Here is a 16,970-nt window from a genome sequence, read left to right as displayed (position 1 = left end):
TCCACATGAGGCTATAGATTCAGGCTGGGAGAGAGAAGACAGTATAGAAAGAGTAGTAGTTATGGGTATTTGGGCCACTCCTTTGTGTAGCTTACTTATGTCTGCTTGGGCCTGATCATGTATATACTACTTCCATTTTAAGATGAAGCAGTCCTGTATACACATAACTTTATGGCTTGGTTGGTCAAATAATATCTACTTTGTGAGAGATAGCTTGGGTCTCATGGTAACTTGGTGGTCCATAGTTAAACACTGAGTTTCTAGTAAAGCCTAGTTGCAGGCCAAGAGTTGACTTGGTGAAGTTGGTGATCTGTGGATGATGATAGGGCCTTCCTTCCTCTGGGGAAGACTGGGGGAAAGATTAACAAGAAAAATTGTCAGCAGTGCAGTGGGGTCCTTTCTCAAAGAGACCTGTCTTTCTCTGCATTCATGGGGTTCTGGCTTTGTGAACTGGCTCAAGTCTGGGAATCGATTGAGGGACCATTACTCTCTGTATGATTTGAGTTAGATTTTAATTCATTGGACCTGTAAGTGCTCTGCTTATATAGATAAAGTAAGAATTAGGAAGGTTTACCTATTTCACTTCTAGGAACACCATGATTAATTCCCTTACAACATACATCTACATGAATTGGATTATTCTGATGCTTTGTCTCTACTGTCCATTATGGTAACTATGGCCATCTTGCCTTTAGCAGTTGCCTGCTGCCACTTGACCATGCTTCTCTGGAATCCAATTATTCCCAGTGCATTGAAGTTGTCCAATCGGATGACTGTGGATCTCACTGTGAAGTCTGGCCTACAAAGAAGAGCAATCACAAAGCTCTTCAAGGATATTGGGGCTTCCCTCATAAATCAATTTTTTAAAGTACTGGTAGAAAGTATGTCCTCTGGATCTGAGTGAGTAGGTTTTAAATCTACTCTAGCATTCCAATCTCCTTAAGTCTTTGAATCCCTTCCTTTATGGTAATCCAAAGGAGATGCGTCATATCCTACTTGTTCAAGGTAGGTCATTTTTTTAATCCATGTTTCAGCCAAGCAAACAAACAAACTTTTAGCTCCTTTAACTCTTCAATTTAAGCTGAAACATTAAATTCGGAATCTGTGCTTAGTGAACCCATATCAATGCAGTTGACTGGATTCTACTTGACATTCCTTCTTTTATCCCACACTTTAGTAACTGTGTTCCCACACGTTCCCTGGATATCTCCTTATATAAATTAGAAAACTCAAGTAGTTCTTTTAAGGCGGAGTGCATGTCCTCATGGAACACACTTTGTACCACAACTTAGGGGCTTAGAACCACGCTTGGTACCAATTCTGTGTTAGTCAAGGTTTTCCAGAGATACAGAGCAATAGGATATATCTACAGATAGAGAGAAGGGATTTATTAAGGGAATTGATTTAAACAATTAAAGAGGCCGAGAAGTCCCACAAAAGGTCATCTTCAATCTGGAGAACCAGGAAAGCCGGTAGCATGGCTCAGTCCAAGTCCAAAGGCTGCAGAGTAAGAGAAGTCAAAAACCTGAGAACCTGGAGTTCTGATACCTAAGGGCAGGAAAGGAAGAGTGTCCTAGCTCCAGGAGAGAGTGCATGAACTCTTCTTGCCTCTGCCTTTTGGTTCCATTCAGGCCCTGAGCTGATTAGATGGTGCCCACCCAGTCCACTGTGAAAAATACTGCTTTTTCAGTACTCTAGGTATCCTTTAATTTTGTAAAATTTACACCTAAAATTATCATCACAGCACTGGTATGTGGGTCTGTGTTACTTGACTCTATTGGGCCTTACTGCTAGGGAATAAAGCTATATAATGCTAATCAACTACAGATATATTTTTAGCATTTGCTTTGAAAATGTATTGTTTGTTCCTTTTGACTAATGCTCACCAAATCTAGCATCTCATGTTGGTGAGTCTGTCACAGCCTTTCATAATTTGGGTATAATGATTCTATGATTTATTAAATAAATTTTTAACTTTTATTTATATTTTATGCTAGTTATAGGCATTTCACTTCCCAGCTTCTATGATTATAAGCCTTCTGTTTCCACGCCCTCTCTAGGTCTGTAGTATTTCCTCTTTCTGCTTTTCTTACCAATATATTAATAAACTTGACATGCCACCTTAAAAACTTAGAATCTAAACTGCATTTTATGTATTTTTGTCATTTATTTGTGTTACAACAAATGGTCACAATCATTATACAATTTCTGCAGTCTGAGAATTTGAAGCTCAATTTAGAATCTCATCATTTTTTACATGGATCATCAGTTTGATTTCCTGCTTGCAAAACTTAATCAATACTCATCACCACACATTTTAGCAACAAATATGTGGCTAACAATTTTTGTCAAATGGCTGAAATATTCCATGGACTCTTTTGGAGCTTAGAGATGGTGCGAGGATATATGGAACATTTTCATAGCAGCATTAACATCAGAACATTTAAATAAAATTATATAGATCATAATTTTAAAACCAAAACAGTAAGTTGTATCTAACTTTAAAAACAAATGAACCATGTTTCTGCTTTCTGATGACACACATTGTCTTTGACATGCATTTTATTTATTTTAAATAAAGTGATTTTGTTCTTTGGGTTTTCTTCTACAGGTTACATATTCTCACATCAACTCAACTACTTGATTACACAAAACCACACAAAACCATTTGTCTTTACCTTTGTAACATAATATTTTTTGTCTCTATCCTTTGAAATATGTTGACTATGAATGAATATAGTATCTTTGATTTTATTTTCCTATATAATTTTAAATGGGATAATTGACTTCACTTAACCCAGATACTAGTCCTTATCTAATTATTGTTTATAAATTGTATGACTTCCCATTTTTTATACGCCAATGAAAATGATGTATATATTAGTTTATATTTAACAAGAAAATCCAAATTCTTTTTACATAGTAATATTCAACCTTTCTCCACATTTTCTGCCTTAATAGAAGACTCCATGTCCTAATATCATCTTATTTTATTCTTATTTTATTTGAATCCATGTGATTCTTGAATCTGGACACTTTCACTTCTCCCAACTTGTTTGAAAAATTTCTTTTGAGTTAAATAAAATAACTCTTATGCTGGTTTCTTCTCATCTGGAAACACTTCCCTCAGCTCAAAACAGATAGCTTTGCAATTCACCTATTCTCCTCTGCCAGAAACTCTGCTACTCAGTGTAGAGAGGTAGAAGTATGCTGCCTTCTGGCTCATGAGGTAAGTACTCACTGTGGTGCTGCTGGCAGTTTGAGTTGGTTGGACCTCAGACCCTTAGATAGAGTGTTGAGGTGCCAGCAGTGGTGGCCTAGGTTAGATAATCCCCAGTTTCCAGGCCTCTGGATGGCATGTTTGAGTCTTACATGACCAGATCAAGACCAAGCTGGCAAACTTGCTCTCAAGCCTTCCTGGCTTCAGGTGTCTCTTAGCAAGCCTTGGCCCAATTCAGTTTCCTCCAGAGTTCTACTAAGCCAACTCCTTACCTCCACATTAATAATGCTTAGCTTGAACATCAAGATTGATTTGAATTGATCTTTATTGCTAATTAACAGAAGATTTCTATGAGCAGAAAATCCATGGATCTATTTTCAAGAATAAGTCAGCTGTATTCAGTGAACATTCATACCTCCTCTGGAAACATATACTGATTAAAGTCTTTGTAGCACCTGAACGTGAGTGCATGTGCCTTTTGTGTACGCATCAATCTGGGAGAGAGAAACATGGGTGGCTCAGCCCATTAGGGCTGCTATAAGAAAAATGGATTGGGTAGTTTATAAATAACCAAAAAGTTAGCATTCACAGTTTTGAAGGCTGAGAATTCCAGGATCCAGGAACCAGCAGACTTGGTGTCTGGTGAGAACTTGTTCTCTGCTTCAAAGATGGTGCCTCTTTGTTGTGTCCTCCCAACGCAGAAAGAGCAAACAGTGCCCTCACACTTCTTTAAAAGGGCCATAATTCCATCCATGAGGGCTCCAATCTCATGATTTAATCACCCCTAAACATTCCACCTGTTAACGTTATCACATTGGCGATTAAGTTTCAACATATACATTTTGGGGGAGCATATTCAAACCATAGCAAAGGGATTGGAAAATTTTGAGAATTAAAAGGAATGGAAAGACTGATGCGCTCTAATTAGACAGTGGTTTTCCTGATAGGGCATTTTTGAATACACTCAGACTTATTCTTTAAGGAATATATATATATATATATATACACACATACACACACACACACACGTGTATGGAGGGGGAGGGGAAAACAGGTGGAGAGTTAAGTTTCCATTAAAACTACAGTCCAACATAGGTGCTACAGTAATAGGGTATTGGGCAGGTGGGAGGGGGGAGGGGGGCGGGTATATACATACATAATGAGTGAGATGTGCACCATCTGGGGGATGGTCATGATGGAGACTCAGACTTTTTTTGGGGGGGGAAATGGGCATTTATTGAAACCTTAAAATCTGTACCCCCATAATATGCCAAAATAAAAAAAAAGAAATAAATTAATTAAAAAAAAAAAAACTACAGTCCAAAAATTTAATTTAAGCATTTCTCTAAGTAAAAATGCATTCAATTAAAAAAGAAAATAATTTAAAACATTTCTGTACTATATGATATTTAATAATCTCTTGCGAATAATAAATAGAAAAAATAATGTATAAGAAAAAAACAAATGGATAGTCTAAAGCATTGTATATAGATATTAACATGTGATATTGTGACTTTGGTTTCTAAATGCTCAATACTTCTCTTCTCCTAGTCGAAATGTTATTAAAATAAGCCCTAACTCTGGGACCCACTGAGATTGGTATTAATGGATCAACACCTAAGTGGACATATAGGAGTAACATTTATCGAGTGTCGGAAGGGTGGGAGAGGGAAGGAGGGGATGGGTATATACCACCACAATGAGTAAGATGTGCAACGTTTGGGGGATGGACATGCTTGAAGCTTTTACTAGATGGGGGAGGGGGACATGGGCAATATATATAACCTAAACACTTGTACCCCCATAATATGCTAAAATAAAAAAAATTTAAAACTGAAAATAAAGTGAAGGTCCCCATGCCTTGTATCTGTCTGGTAATTTACTTTATCCCTAAATAGATACAAATACTTGAGTGTTTACAAAATATGTTAACTGAAAAAAATATATAATGAATAAAGGCTTGAATTAAACTTTTGAGTAAATTAAATGCTCTACCTATTTCAGATGTTTAGCCAAAAACCACAGAAAGGAAGGGATCCTTTTCCTTGTAATTACATTCCATAAAGCCTTCTTTACTTCCTTATTCCTGAGGCTGTAGATCAGAGGATTCAACATGGGGATCACCACCGTGTAGAACACAGAAGCCACCTTGTCCTGATTCAGGGAGTAGCTGGAACTAGGTCTCAGGTAAGAATAGATGGCAGTGGCATAGAACAGAATTATGGCTGTCAGGTGAGAGGCACATGTGGAGAGAGCTCTGTGCCTCCCCTCCCCTGAGTGTGTACGGAAGATGGAGAAGAGAATGTAGGAGTAGGAGGTGAGGATGACCAGCAGAGTCCCAACCAAATTCACACCAGCAAAAGTAGAAATGATGCTTTCTTCCAGGTGTGTGTCAGAACATGAGAGCTTAAAAAGTGGGGAACTGTCACAGAAGAAGTGATGGATGACATTGGAGCTACAGAATGGCAAAATACTTACATAACTTGTGTTGACCATGGAGTTCAGCAACCCTGCCACAAAAGCCCCAGCTGCCATTTTAAGGCAGACTGTCCTGGACATGACTAAGGAGTAAAGTAGAGGGTTACATATGGCCACATAACGGTCGTAGGCCATTAACCCAAAGAGGATGCATTCGGTTGTAGCCAGGGCGATAAAGAAGTACATCTGCAGGAAGCAGCCAGCAAAGGAGATGGTTTTCTTCTCTGATAGAAGATCTACCAGCATCTTTGGAGTGATGGTGGATGAATAGCAAATGTCCACAAAGGACAAGTTAGCCAGGAAGAAATACATGGGTGTGTGAAGTCGGGAATCGATCCTGATTAAAAGGATCATCCCAGCATTCCCCAGAACTGTAAGTGTGTAAATCACAAGAAAAAGGGAAAAGAGAATAATCTGTAACTCCAGGGTATCTGCTAATCCCAATAGGATGAACTCAGTCAGTAAGGTATGATTTTTTCTAGTCATTTATTACAAATAAATTTTATAAAAACTTTGTATGAGGCATAAATGTTTCCCCCTTTGAAAGTTTAGAGGAAGAAATAGAAATGTTAATAAGGATAATCACACATAGAAAGAAACTTTTAGGATAATATAGCATAGTAACAGAAGTTACTAAAGTAATAATAAAATTAGAGGACAAATAGATAAACATTTAAATTTAATAAACTATTAATCTGTATTGAATCTGGGTTGCAGTCCTCCCAAATCTGTGATTTAAGTCCATATAGTCTACTTTAATTCCTGCAAATGCAAATACATTGTTCTTTCTATATCAGCCTACATCCAAAATGCAAATAGAAATATCATTCCCAAAGTTTCTCCTATTCTCTGTAAAAGTATACGGATTTAAATCAAATGCATTTTTCCCTCAAAACCACTCTACACATTCTTTAACTCCAAAACGAATGCATCATACCCTTTAAAATAACTCTCATGTAACCCCAATCAGCAAGAATAGTGAACATTTCAAAAAACCAATATTTTGACATCTATCCTATTCTTAAGCATAATTTTGTACTATTTTAATAGTGAATCAAATGGTTGCTTTAGTTACAAGTTATAATACTGAATTAATGCTATATGGCAGCAGACAGGTACCTGTCCATGGCAGTGAATAACAGCAACAGATTTTTATAAATTCCTTCCAGGTGGTGTCTTATCTATTAACCTATTATTTGTGTGTGTGTCTGGATTTCTCACTAGCAGGTCAAATATAAAGAGAAGAAAATTTATTTTCGAAATGTAGTGGAAAGTTGAATCATCTATTGTTAAAATTCTGAGACATCTTCTGATTAAATACATACTGCTGCACTTTTGTTTTCCTTCAAGTGGACTGGATCATCATGGGGACTAGATAATAGGTATTAATTGCGGAGTCAATCCCCTAAAGGCAGGAACTTAAATCTCTAAAGAAAATTACATCCAAATATATGGAATCAGGCATTACATGGAGCTTATATCAGGAAGAGGTTTCTGACCTCTACCTTATTTTAAAGTCAGAGAAAATATCTCAATCGGTTATTTACATTGCCCCTCTCTCTGTATCTTTAACTTATTCCAACTGGGTACACAGCCCACTGCCAAATTATTATTCTTCCCTGCCCAAAGGCAAAATAACAAAAAGTATCTTAAAAATCTAATGGGCTTTCATTTATAATTCTAGAATCAAGCAACACCTAATTCTATCAAATAGAATGAGTGTTCCAATGAGCTGAGGAATTTGGCCTTATTGACATAATGGATTGAAGAAAGCAGAAATAGGAAATAAAAAGTAGCTTGGTCATTTCAGTTACTTTCCTTGCAGGGTTAAGACAGAGGGTAATTACTTCCTTCCTTATTACACTGACTCAGGTTCACTGGAGTCTTCTGGTTTTTTGGAAAACAAGGTCATTTCAAAGTTTGGTTCAATTTCCTGGTACTTAGCAAGGGGTCTCCATTCTGGCTTGGTCGGGTCTGCTGAGACTTAGTGTAGGAGGCCAGTCCAAAAGGTCGGACTCTTACAAACTTTGTTTAATATCCCTTTGTCACTCTGTGTGTGTCTGTCCCTCCCTTTCTTTGTCTGTATAAATTTAACTTCCAATCTAGTTCTATTCCTGATTGAAATTAATGAGAAGGGGAAACTAACTAATATCCATTTTACAATGTTTAAAGAAATATTACACCCTGAGCAAATAAAACAATGGTTAGGGAAACCTGATTTCTTTTTATGATTTTATAATTGTGTCAGCTTCGTAAAAATTATTATTTGTGATGCTGATTCTATAAGGTGATGAACAAACAGCATGGTATTACATGAAAACATCAGGGTTAGGGGTGGGGGTGGGTAAACTCACAACTAATGAATGTGGTTAGCATTGTAGGGAGGAAAGGGCACACCTCAAATCATGGTTTGGATGTGGCAAAGTCATAACATGTAACCAAAATGTTTGTACCCCATAATATCCTGAAGTAAAAATAAATAATAAATAAATAAATTGGTACTAATTGACCAATATCTATGGGTACATAGTAACATTCACTGGGTGTCAGTCAAATAGGAAGGGGGAGGAAGTGATGAGTATATTCCTCCCTAATGGGTGCAGTGCACACTGTCTGGGGGATGGACATGCTTGTAGCTCTGACTCAGGCAGTGCAAAGGCAATATATGCAACCTAAATGTTTGTACCCCCATAATTTGCTGAAAAAAAATGAACGCTAAATAAATAAATAGATTTTTGTTATGAACATGTAGTATAAATTACAAACAAATTCTAAAGGTCCAATTCTTTTTATTAAATTTTTTATTTTTCCATATTATGGGGGTACAAATATTGTTAGGGTTACATATATTGCCCCTGCCATTCCTCCCCCCGCCCACACTCCCCTCCCCCCACCTTACCAAAACATCAAGCATGTCCTACTCTCAGGTGGTGCTCATCGCACCCATTTTGTAAGTGTAAATTCTTCCCCTCCTCCCCCCTCCCATTTGCCCACCACCCGATAAAAGTTTGTTTGTTTGTTTGTTTTTTCCCTTTTTTTTGACCTTTGGGTTACATTGTATATCTTAGCCTTTCCCTTGGAAGGTTTAGATGTATTCCCTCTCCCCCCCCAACTATGCTCACCACAACCCTAAAATGTGTATCTCCCCCTCCCCCAAACCCTATGGGCACTATCCCCATTTGAGTATCATAGTTTTAATCAGTCAGTACCAATTTGATGGCGAGTAGATGTGGAGCCCGTTTTCTTGATCTTGTGTTACCTCACTTTGGATAACGGGTTTAAGCTTAATACAGGATAGCGTAAATGGTGCTAATTCACTGTCATTTCTTAGAATTGAATAGTATTCCATTGTGAGCATATACCAAATTTTAGTTATCCGCTCGTGAATTGACGGACACTTGGGCTGTTTCCATGATCTTGCAATAGTGAACCAATTCTTGGGAGGACTTTCGTTACTTTCTTAGCACAGCGTGGCACCTTCCTTAACTTATTCTATGGTTTTGTGAGAAACACTCTATGATTATTTGATAGAAGAATTAAAAAGCAATCAAACAACAATTACAAAGAAAATACTGAGCCTGGTTAATAACTGCCTCTAATGCTGAAGTGGTTATGGCAAAGAATGGGTTCTTGCATTATTATAACACCAGGCTTGGATATCTCTAAAGAATATTAGAGAATATTGGAGAATGAATCTGATAAGCAGAGCTTCCAGAATTAAACATTTTTGTTTACATTGCTTTGCAAGAGAGATCTACCTTGTTTTGATCAGATGAGCAGGAACATGAAGGATACAATTGGTAGCAAAGGGAAGATTCTAGGAAGTTGTACATGAATACACTTTATAATACGGACTAAGTGTTCAACTGACTACACATTCCTAAAAATGTTTCTTCCCTGCACTGTAACTCTTGGCTCAGCTCCTTTAGAGACTCTTGTATGCAGAAGAGCAATATTTCCTTTAAGATACAGGACAATGATTCCGTTAAATTGGAAACCAAGAATACCACTATGCCTTTTAAGGCTCATAACTGAAGCTTAGAAGATAAGTATTTTCTCTTCCAGTTCCTTGAAAACTAAGGCTTGAGTATGTGCACTACTCTTGGCTAATAAAAAATTCCATTCCTCACTTTTGAGTTTTTACAAAGGGAAGCGAGTTAAGAGATTGTTCACAATAGTTAGAGATGGAAGTGGCTGGCTATTGTCCTATGTCAACAAACTCTTCCTCTGGTGAATTAATCACTATTGCTTCCTTTAGTTCCTGTGAGTTTTCTCAACTAGTTACCCAGGTTCATTGTCATATCTATAAGTTACCCAATATCTTTTCAATGAATTCACTTTCTGCTTTAAATGAGCAAAGCTATTTTATTGCTGAATGTGCTAATATCTATCACTACTTGAAAAACACAATATTATCCTTAAAGTTAAGCGTAAACCTTATGTTTTAATAATACACACATTCCATATAGAAAGGAAAATTTTCTTTACAATAACACTTTCAAAAAATACAACTTGGAAATTATTTTGCTTATTTAATTTTTGTGAGACTTGTAAGGTTATTAAATGAAAAAAGAAAAGAAGAAAGAAAAACATAATTTGGGCACCTCTCACTCTGAAATATTTTCACCTATATTTTTCCAACTTTTAATTCCTCCACATACTTTTTGTTCTTTGGAAACAGAGTCTCACTGTCTTGCTCTGGGTTGAGTGCAGTGGCGTCATCATAGCTCACTGCAACCTCAAACTCCTGGGCTGAAGCAATCCTCCTGCCTCCACCTCCCAAATAGCTGGGACTACAGGGGAGAGCCAGAACATCCAGCCATTAATATTTTTTTCTATTTTTAGTAGAGATAGGGTCTCACTCTTGCTCAAGCTGGTCTCCAAATCCTGAGCTCAAGCAATCTTCCTGCCTTGGCCTACCAGATTTCTAGGATTACAAGTGTGAGCCACATTGGTTTTTTGATTGAAGAACAATGACCCTTTTAATATATATATATATATATGTATATATATATATATATATATATATTAAATATAAAGTTCCTATTAGCAACAAAACTGATTTCAATTTTCCCACTAGGTATAAGAAATAGGCCAGTTAGGATCCTGTATTTATCCATTCTGTAGTTTGTCCACTTTAGTGTCTTAAGATATGAACTACACTATTCACAATAATTTAAAGAAAATTAAGATATAGACTTGCATTTTAAAGTATTAAGAAATACTAGTGCAAATACTGCTACAATTTTAAAAGAAAGATACCAGCCATAAAACAATTATCATCAGCTGAACATGGTACTAAGTACTTAGTTACATGTGTTATTTCAGTCCTGACAAGAATCTGATGAAGTGTGTAATTATTATTCACAATTTTAAAATTTATGCAAATTAGATTGAATAAGTAGCTGAAGGTCCCACTGTTGTCAAATCACAAAACTAACATTCAAATTCAGGTTGCCTGAGTCTTACTCCTGTTTAATATTCAAGGTATATTTCTTTTATGATACCCCGGTAACTGAGAAACAGATAAAAATGAAAATGCCTGAGAGTCTTGTCAATAACACTGAGTTTGTACTGTAGAATTCCCTTATATAACTAAATATGTCAAGGCATCTTTAATTATCTGAATTCACAGTGAGCACTAATAGAAATCATAGAATTTATAGGAAAAATTAGTCTTTTTTATTGGTTGGTAAAATTAACAATTTGTTGTTTTAAACAAAAATCTCTCAATGATGAAGACATATATTATTGCTGCTTATGTTATAGCGAATTATGTTCTATTCTTCATCTTTTTCATGTACAAGAAATCAGCCAAGCCACACCACTATGAACAGAGTAATTGCCTATCCAAGGCCTCCTGGGGGTGGGGATTATCTTGGGACAGTGCCCCTCTTGTTGTAGACTAGAATATAAATACTCATTCCTTATAAGACTTATTTCTAAAACCTGGAGAAAAATGTTGCCAGCCTCTTATGAAAAATAAGCTCTACAAATTGAAAGTTCTAGATGGTGCTAAGGTAGGTAGATGATGTATTCCCTAAAGCATCAACAATATGTCTGTTGTGAATGTAGCAAAGAGAATGGATTTACCTGAGATAAAATGTGTGTTTGCTGACTCCCTGTGAGGATGTTTTTGGTTTGTTTATGTTTTTGTTTTTCAGTTTGCCTGTGTATGTGGTCTGAGGAAGAGGGCAGAGGGTGGTGGTAGCATAGACCTAAGGTTACCTTATCCATTGCAATCACAAAAAATCACTGCCTAATTTGTCATGTACTTTATTGCTGTGAAAAGGGAGCTAAATATGCCTATTTAAGAATTTTGGGAAATCCAATAGTCTAATTCATTTTCTGCATCAGGAAGCTAAACCTCAGATTCTGTGAGTGTAGAACACATATTCATCCACAGTATGGTTAACTATTTTGTGTTTGTTTTTATAAATACAATCTAGGAGAATGATTTTCAATTGAGATAATGAGTTATTAAATAATCATAATGGCATTAATAGTATTAATAATTATAATATATAAAATATAATCAATCTATTTTTATGCATCTATAATATACAAGCCCTGTAAAGGTGCTATAATAATTTATCTAGTTTAATCTTGTTTTCAGTTCTATAATATATTGTTATGTTAATTAAATGAACAGGTAAATTTAGCAATAGAGAAGTTCAGTGACTTCTAGAAGATTAGGTGTCAGACCTGAGATTAAAGTCAAGTTTGCCTAACTCCAAATCCTGTGTGCTTAACCACCATAGCACAATGTCATTTGTAAAAGAGAGAGAATAGATTAAATGTAATTAGTTGTAATATTTATATCATCTACATATATCCTTCAAAAACAGTAGCAAATATGAATTCATTAATAGACACCATTTAGAAGTTTTGTCAGATGAGGTTTCCCTGAGATACAATGGGGTCCAACTCATTTTAGGATATTTTTCTTACCTCAGTTCAGAGTAGAGTGAAATGAAACATTTAAAAAAAGTGAAGTTGCCCTGGTGTGCTCAGTATCTGAACAATTGACTACAAAAACCCTCCAAACAGATTTTTAGATATCATGGAGCTTAAGGAAGAAAAATATAACTTTGATCTCATAAAATGTTTATGAGTATAATATATAAACATTACAATTATTAATATAAATGTCACTTGTTTAGATGAACTTGTGAATGTGATTTAGCCACCCAACCTGAAAAATAAGAGAATAAATTAGATTATTCCTAAGATTTCTTCTGGCACTAATATTCTATAATTAAATAACCTATCATAAAATTTCTGCAGCAGGAGAAAACCCTTCCACATCAGAGTCACCACAGTATTTTGATCAAGAAGGCAGAAGTGGGTGGGGTGTGGTGGCTCACGCCTATAATCCTATCACTTTGGGAGGCAGAAGTGGGAGGATGGCTTGAGGCCAGGTGTTTGAGACCAGCCTGAGGAAGAGCAAGACCCCCATCTCTATGAAAAACAGAAAAATTAGCCAGACGTGGTAGTGTGTACCTTTAGTCCCAGCTTCTCAGGAGGCTGTGACAAAAGGGTCTCTTGAGCACAGGAAATTGAGGCTGCAATGAGCTATGATGATACTATTGCACTCTAGCCTGGGCGATAGTGAGACCCTGTCAACCTGTCAAGGAAAGAAAAAAAAAAAAAAAAAGGCAGAACTGGAATCTAACTTTCTTTTTGTTTAATCTGGGAAAGTTAATTATATTTCTAGATTTCAGTTTTAGCATCTGTGGGGAAAAAAAAACAGAAATGATAATATCTAATTTGCAAGATAATCATGTGGCTTACACAGAATGATGCATGTCAAATGCTCAGAAAATATCTTGGCTACGTTCATAAATTTTAGCAATTATTTATTGTTTTCATCATCATTGCTATCATCATCATTAGTGCAGATAACTAAGTATTGAATGAGAATAAACAAACGTTCCAGTTCATAAAAAACTCAAATGAAAACTGTTCAGGAAAAGGAAAAGTTACTACTTGACTTTGTTGATGTGTTCTTGTTATAGCTGTTGTTGTGGTGGTGGTGATCGTTATCCTATATATCTGTTTGGTGAAATTTTTCTATTTATTTCTTTTTCATGGCACTTGTTAATTGCTATTTGTCTGTTCATTTATTTGTTGTTTTCAGTGAGGAAATAAAACATGTTCTCGTTTATCAATTTAAGTTAATAATCTCTAAACAAAGATAAACATAAGATTAGCAATTATAGAGCTTAAATGTACTCTACATAATAAATAGAATAGGTATGATTTAATACAGTAAGCTACATTTGCTCGATAAGGAAATTATGACATAAAGACGAAATGATTTGTATTGGTATAGCCAGAATTAAAGCCCAGGTCTCTAGACAATTATCTCCTTCCTATTCTTCCATACTATGTCCCCTTCCACACAAGTAATGCCAAATCCAAGCCAGATAAATAGGCAAATATGATGAGCTAAAGTCTTAATGTAGATTACTATTCACTAATCAAAAGGCTGATATTGGTAGTGATATCTCATAGATATAATCTTTATGAGGTTAGGGAGCTAATGACAAAGAATCTTCTAAATTTGGTATATTTTTGGTATCTTTTGATTATGTTAAATCTTTAGTTAGATGTCTTACAAAAAAAAAAGACTTTAAGAAACTCTTTATTATGATTGTCTCTATGGAAATCTTTACTCCATTGCTGATAAATAAGCATCATATATCAGCTTGATTTTCAAGGAAAGGCAAATCCATTCCTCCTGGGTAGCATCTTTTGTTTTCTGAGAGCTCTTCCTCTAAGATTTTTGTGTAATATATTGAGTTAAGTCTGTCTCTCTATACTATTACCCCTGTTATACCCTGCCCTAAGGAGATAACAGTGAATATTCCAAATATAGCCATCAACATAATATAATTTGGAATTTGAGCATATTTCAGGTCAAAAGGGTACAGTGAATGAAACTCTACCAATATTTATTACTGATGCCTCTTCAAACTTTCAAAATTGTTTATTAAATTCAGATATCTCTGATCAAAGCAAATATATCAAGGAATGCATAGCCATAAACATCTTTGGATATATGGAAAATTCATAGAATATTCCTTTATGTGGGAGACTAAAAGCCACACATAGAAATTAATAGCCTTGTTTTTTATTATTTATTTATTTCAGGATATTATGGGGGTACAAACATTTTGGTTACATGTTATGACTTTGCCACACCCAAACCCATGATTTGAAGGTGTGCCTTTTTCCCCCTACAAAACTCACAGTGTCTATTAGTTTTGAGTTTACCCACTCCCAAATCCCCAATCCCTGAAGAATATTACTACCGTGTGAGCACCATAGTGTTGATCAGTTAGTGCCAATTTGCTGGCGAGTACCTGTGGAGCCTATTCTTCCATTCTTGTGATACCTTACTTCGGAGGATGGTCTCAAGTTGTATCCAGGAAAATATAAAAGGTGCTAAGAAGATAATAGCCTTTTGTAAATGGAAGTTTATGTGCAAATAAGTCTCTTCCAAATGGGAAAGATATAACTTAGTGTTCCACCATAGGGAAGAATATTCCTTGAATTTGTTTTGGGGCAAAAAGTTAGAGGCCTTAGAAAGACCAAAGATGTGATCTAGGGTAAGAAACCTCATGCTATATCCTCTCTGTAACAAAACACAAAGCCATGTCTCTTACTTTCAGTGACAATAAATAAATAAATAAATAAATAAATAACTTACAGATGTGATTTAGTGGAGAAATAGCACTGGCTTTGGAATCAATGTGATGAATGCATGGCATAAAGCCATGAAGATATCACTTACTCTCTAAGATGTTTAAGAAAAATAAATGCTTATTCTCATGATTTTAACAAATGGATACAGTAATACTAATAGAAGTTCTCTGCTTTCACTATAGCTAATTTATTGGCATTTTTGAAGGACTAATTTCTAGGAATCTCCTGTTTTTGAAACAATTTATGTACAAAATTAACAGGTAATGTGATTGTTAGAAAGCACAGAAAAACACGGAGAAAAATTACCAATTTTCCAGTGATTAGCAGTGATTAACAAAGTTACACTCTTGCCTTATATTTAGAATTTAATTTTTTATTTAGTGTAGGCTTAGGTGTGAAAAACATTAGATGTACTCTTGGTCACAGTTAGTTTTATTTTCCTTATTAATATGAAAAATTTCACGTTGCCCACCAAATATTTCAACACTTATTTTAAGGACTGTGCAGACATATAATATTCATTAATAAATTACCTAGCAATATGCTATTCTTAAACACATGTATCTTTGAAATAGAAATGTGCTGTAAGAAAATGATAAAAGAATGCACACATTTTAAAGCTATTAACCTATAGACCAAATTTGTCTTCACTAAGTTTGGATCTTATATTTCAGCCATCATTGTATATTTCCCAGATACTTCAGTAACACTAGAAATATTTATTTAGAGACAAGGTCTCCCTTTGTCTTGCAGGCTGGAATGCAGTGGCACGATCAAAGCTCACTGCATCTTCAAACTCCTGGGCTCCAACAATATTCCCCTCTTAACCACCTGGGTAGCTAGGACTACAGGTGCATGCCACCATGCCCACTTAATTTTACCTTTTCTATAGAGACAGGGTCTCAGCCTGATCTCAAACTCCTGGCCTCAAGCGATCCTCCCACCTCGGCCTCCCAAAGTGCTGGGATTGTAGGCAGGATCCACCATGCCCAGGCCAAAGGTAAGTTTTAAATCTAGTCATCTCTCACATAACTACCATGATCTTAACTAGTATGGCAAGTAATCTCCCGAGGTCAGAGATGTTCTTCAGTGGAATTATACAATTTAACTGTGGACATTTTTCCCCAACATTTTTCTCAACTCTACATGGAAGAATGTGATTTTAGGACTATAAAAATAGAGCTTTGCCTCTAAAGATTTTGCTCCTATTATTCCACCAGGTCTCATCACATGAGCCACATTCATCTCTTTTCGCTTGAAAAGAACTAACATCATCATGTAAATTCCAGAGCTTTTAAAGAGCATTATGAAACACCACTGCCCAAATAACATTTTCTATTAGCAATAATAATCTCTAATTAATTCCTTTTTTTAAAAAAAAAGGATAAAAATAAAAATAAAATAATGTTACAGAAAACACCATATCTTTGATTTTATTAACCTTCTGTTTGTTTCCAATAGACGAGAGAAGAAAGATATTTTGAGGTCATCTATAACCCGAGTGGACTCATGTCTTCTGATATCATCTCTTGCCAACAAGAAAAACAAGAAAGCTAAGAAG

At 35.6% G+C, this 16,970-nt stretch overlaps 1 protein-coding gene across 1 annotated transcript; it reads right to left on the bottom strand.

Annotated features, from left to right (window-relative positions):
• Positions 1 to 5,215: 5,215 nt before the first annotated feature.
• LOC105861274 (olfactory receptor 5F1-like) lies at positions 5,216 to 6,184 on the bottom strand. The gene has a single exon (XM_012746666.3). The coding sequence runs from the start codon at positions 6,182 to 6,184 to the stop codon at positions 5,216 to 5,218; it is 969 nt and encodes a 322-aa protein (XP_012602120.3).
• Between the last annotated feature and the right edge of the window lie 10,786 nt (positions 6,185 to 16,970).

The sequence above is a fragment of the Microcebus murinus genome, chromosome 4 (genome assembly GCF_040939455.1).
Source record: "Microcebus murinus isolate Inina chromosome 4, M.murinus_Inina_mat1.0, whole genome shotgun sequence".
Taxonomy (NCBI): domain Eukaryota; kingdom Metazoa; phylum Chordata; class Mammalia; order Primates; family Cheirogaleidae; genus Microcebus; species Microcebus murinus.
Note: the sequence above shows the minus strand (reverse complement) of the source record. Positions and strands in the feature narration are given on the sequence as shown.

What these genes read in the sequence shown, in the direction of transcription:
- LOC105861274 (XM_012746666.3), bottom strand. Translation starts at nt 6,184, where the DNA reads ATGACTAGAAAAAATCATACCTTACTGACTGAGTTCATCCTATTGGGA.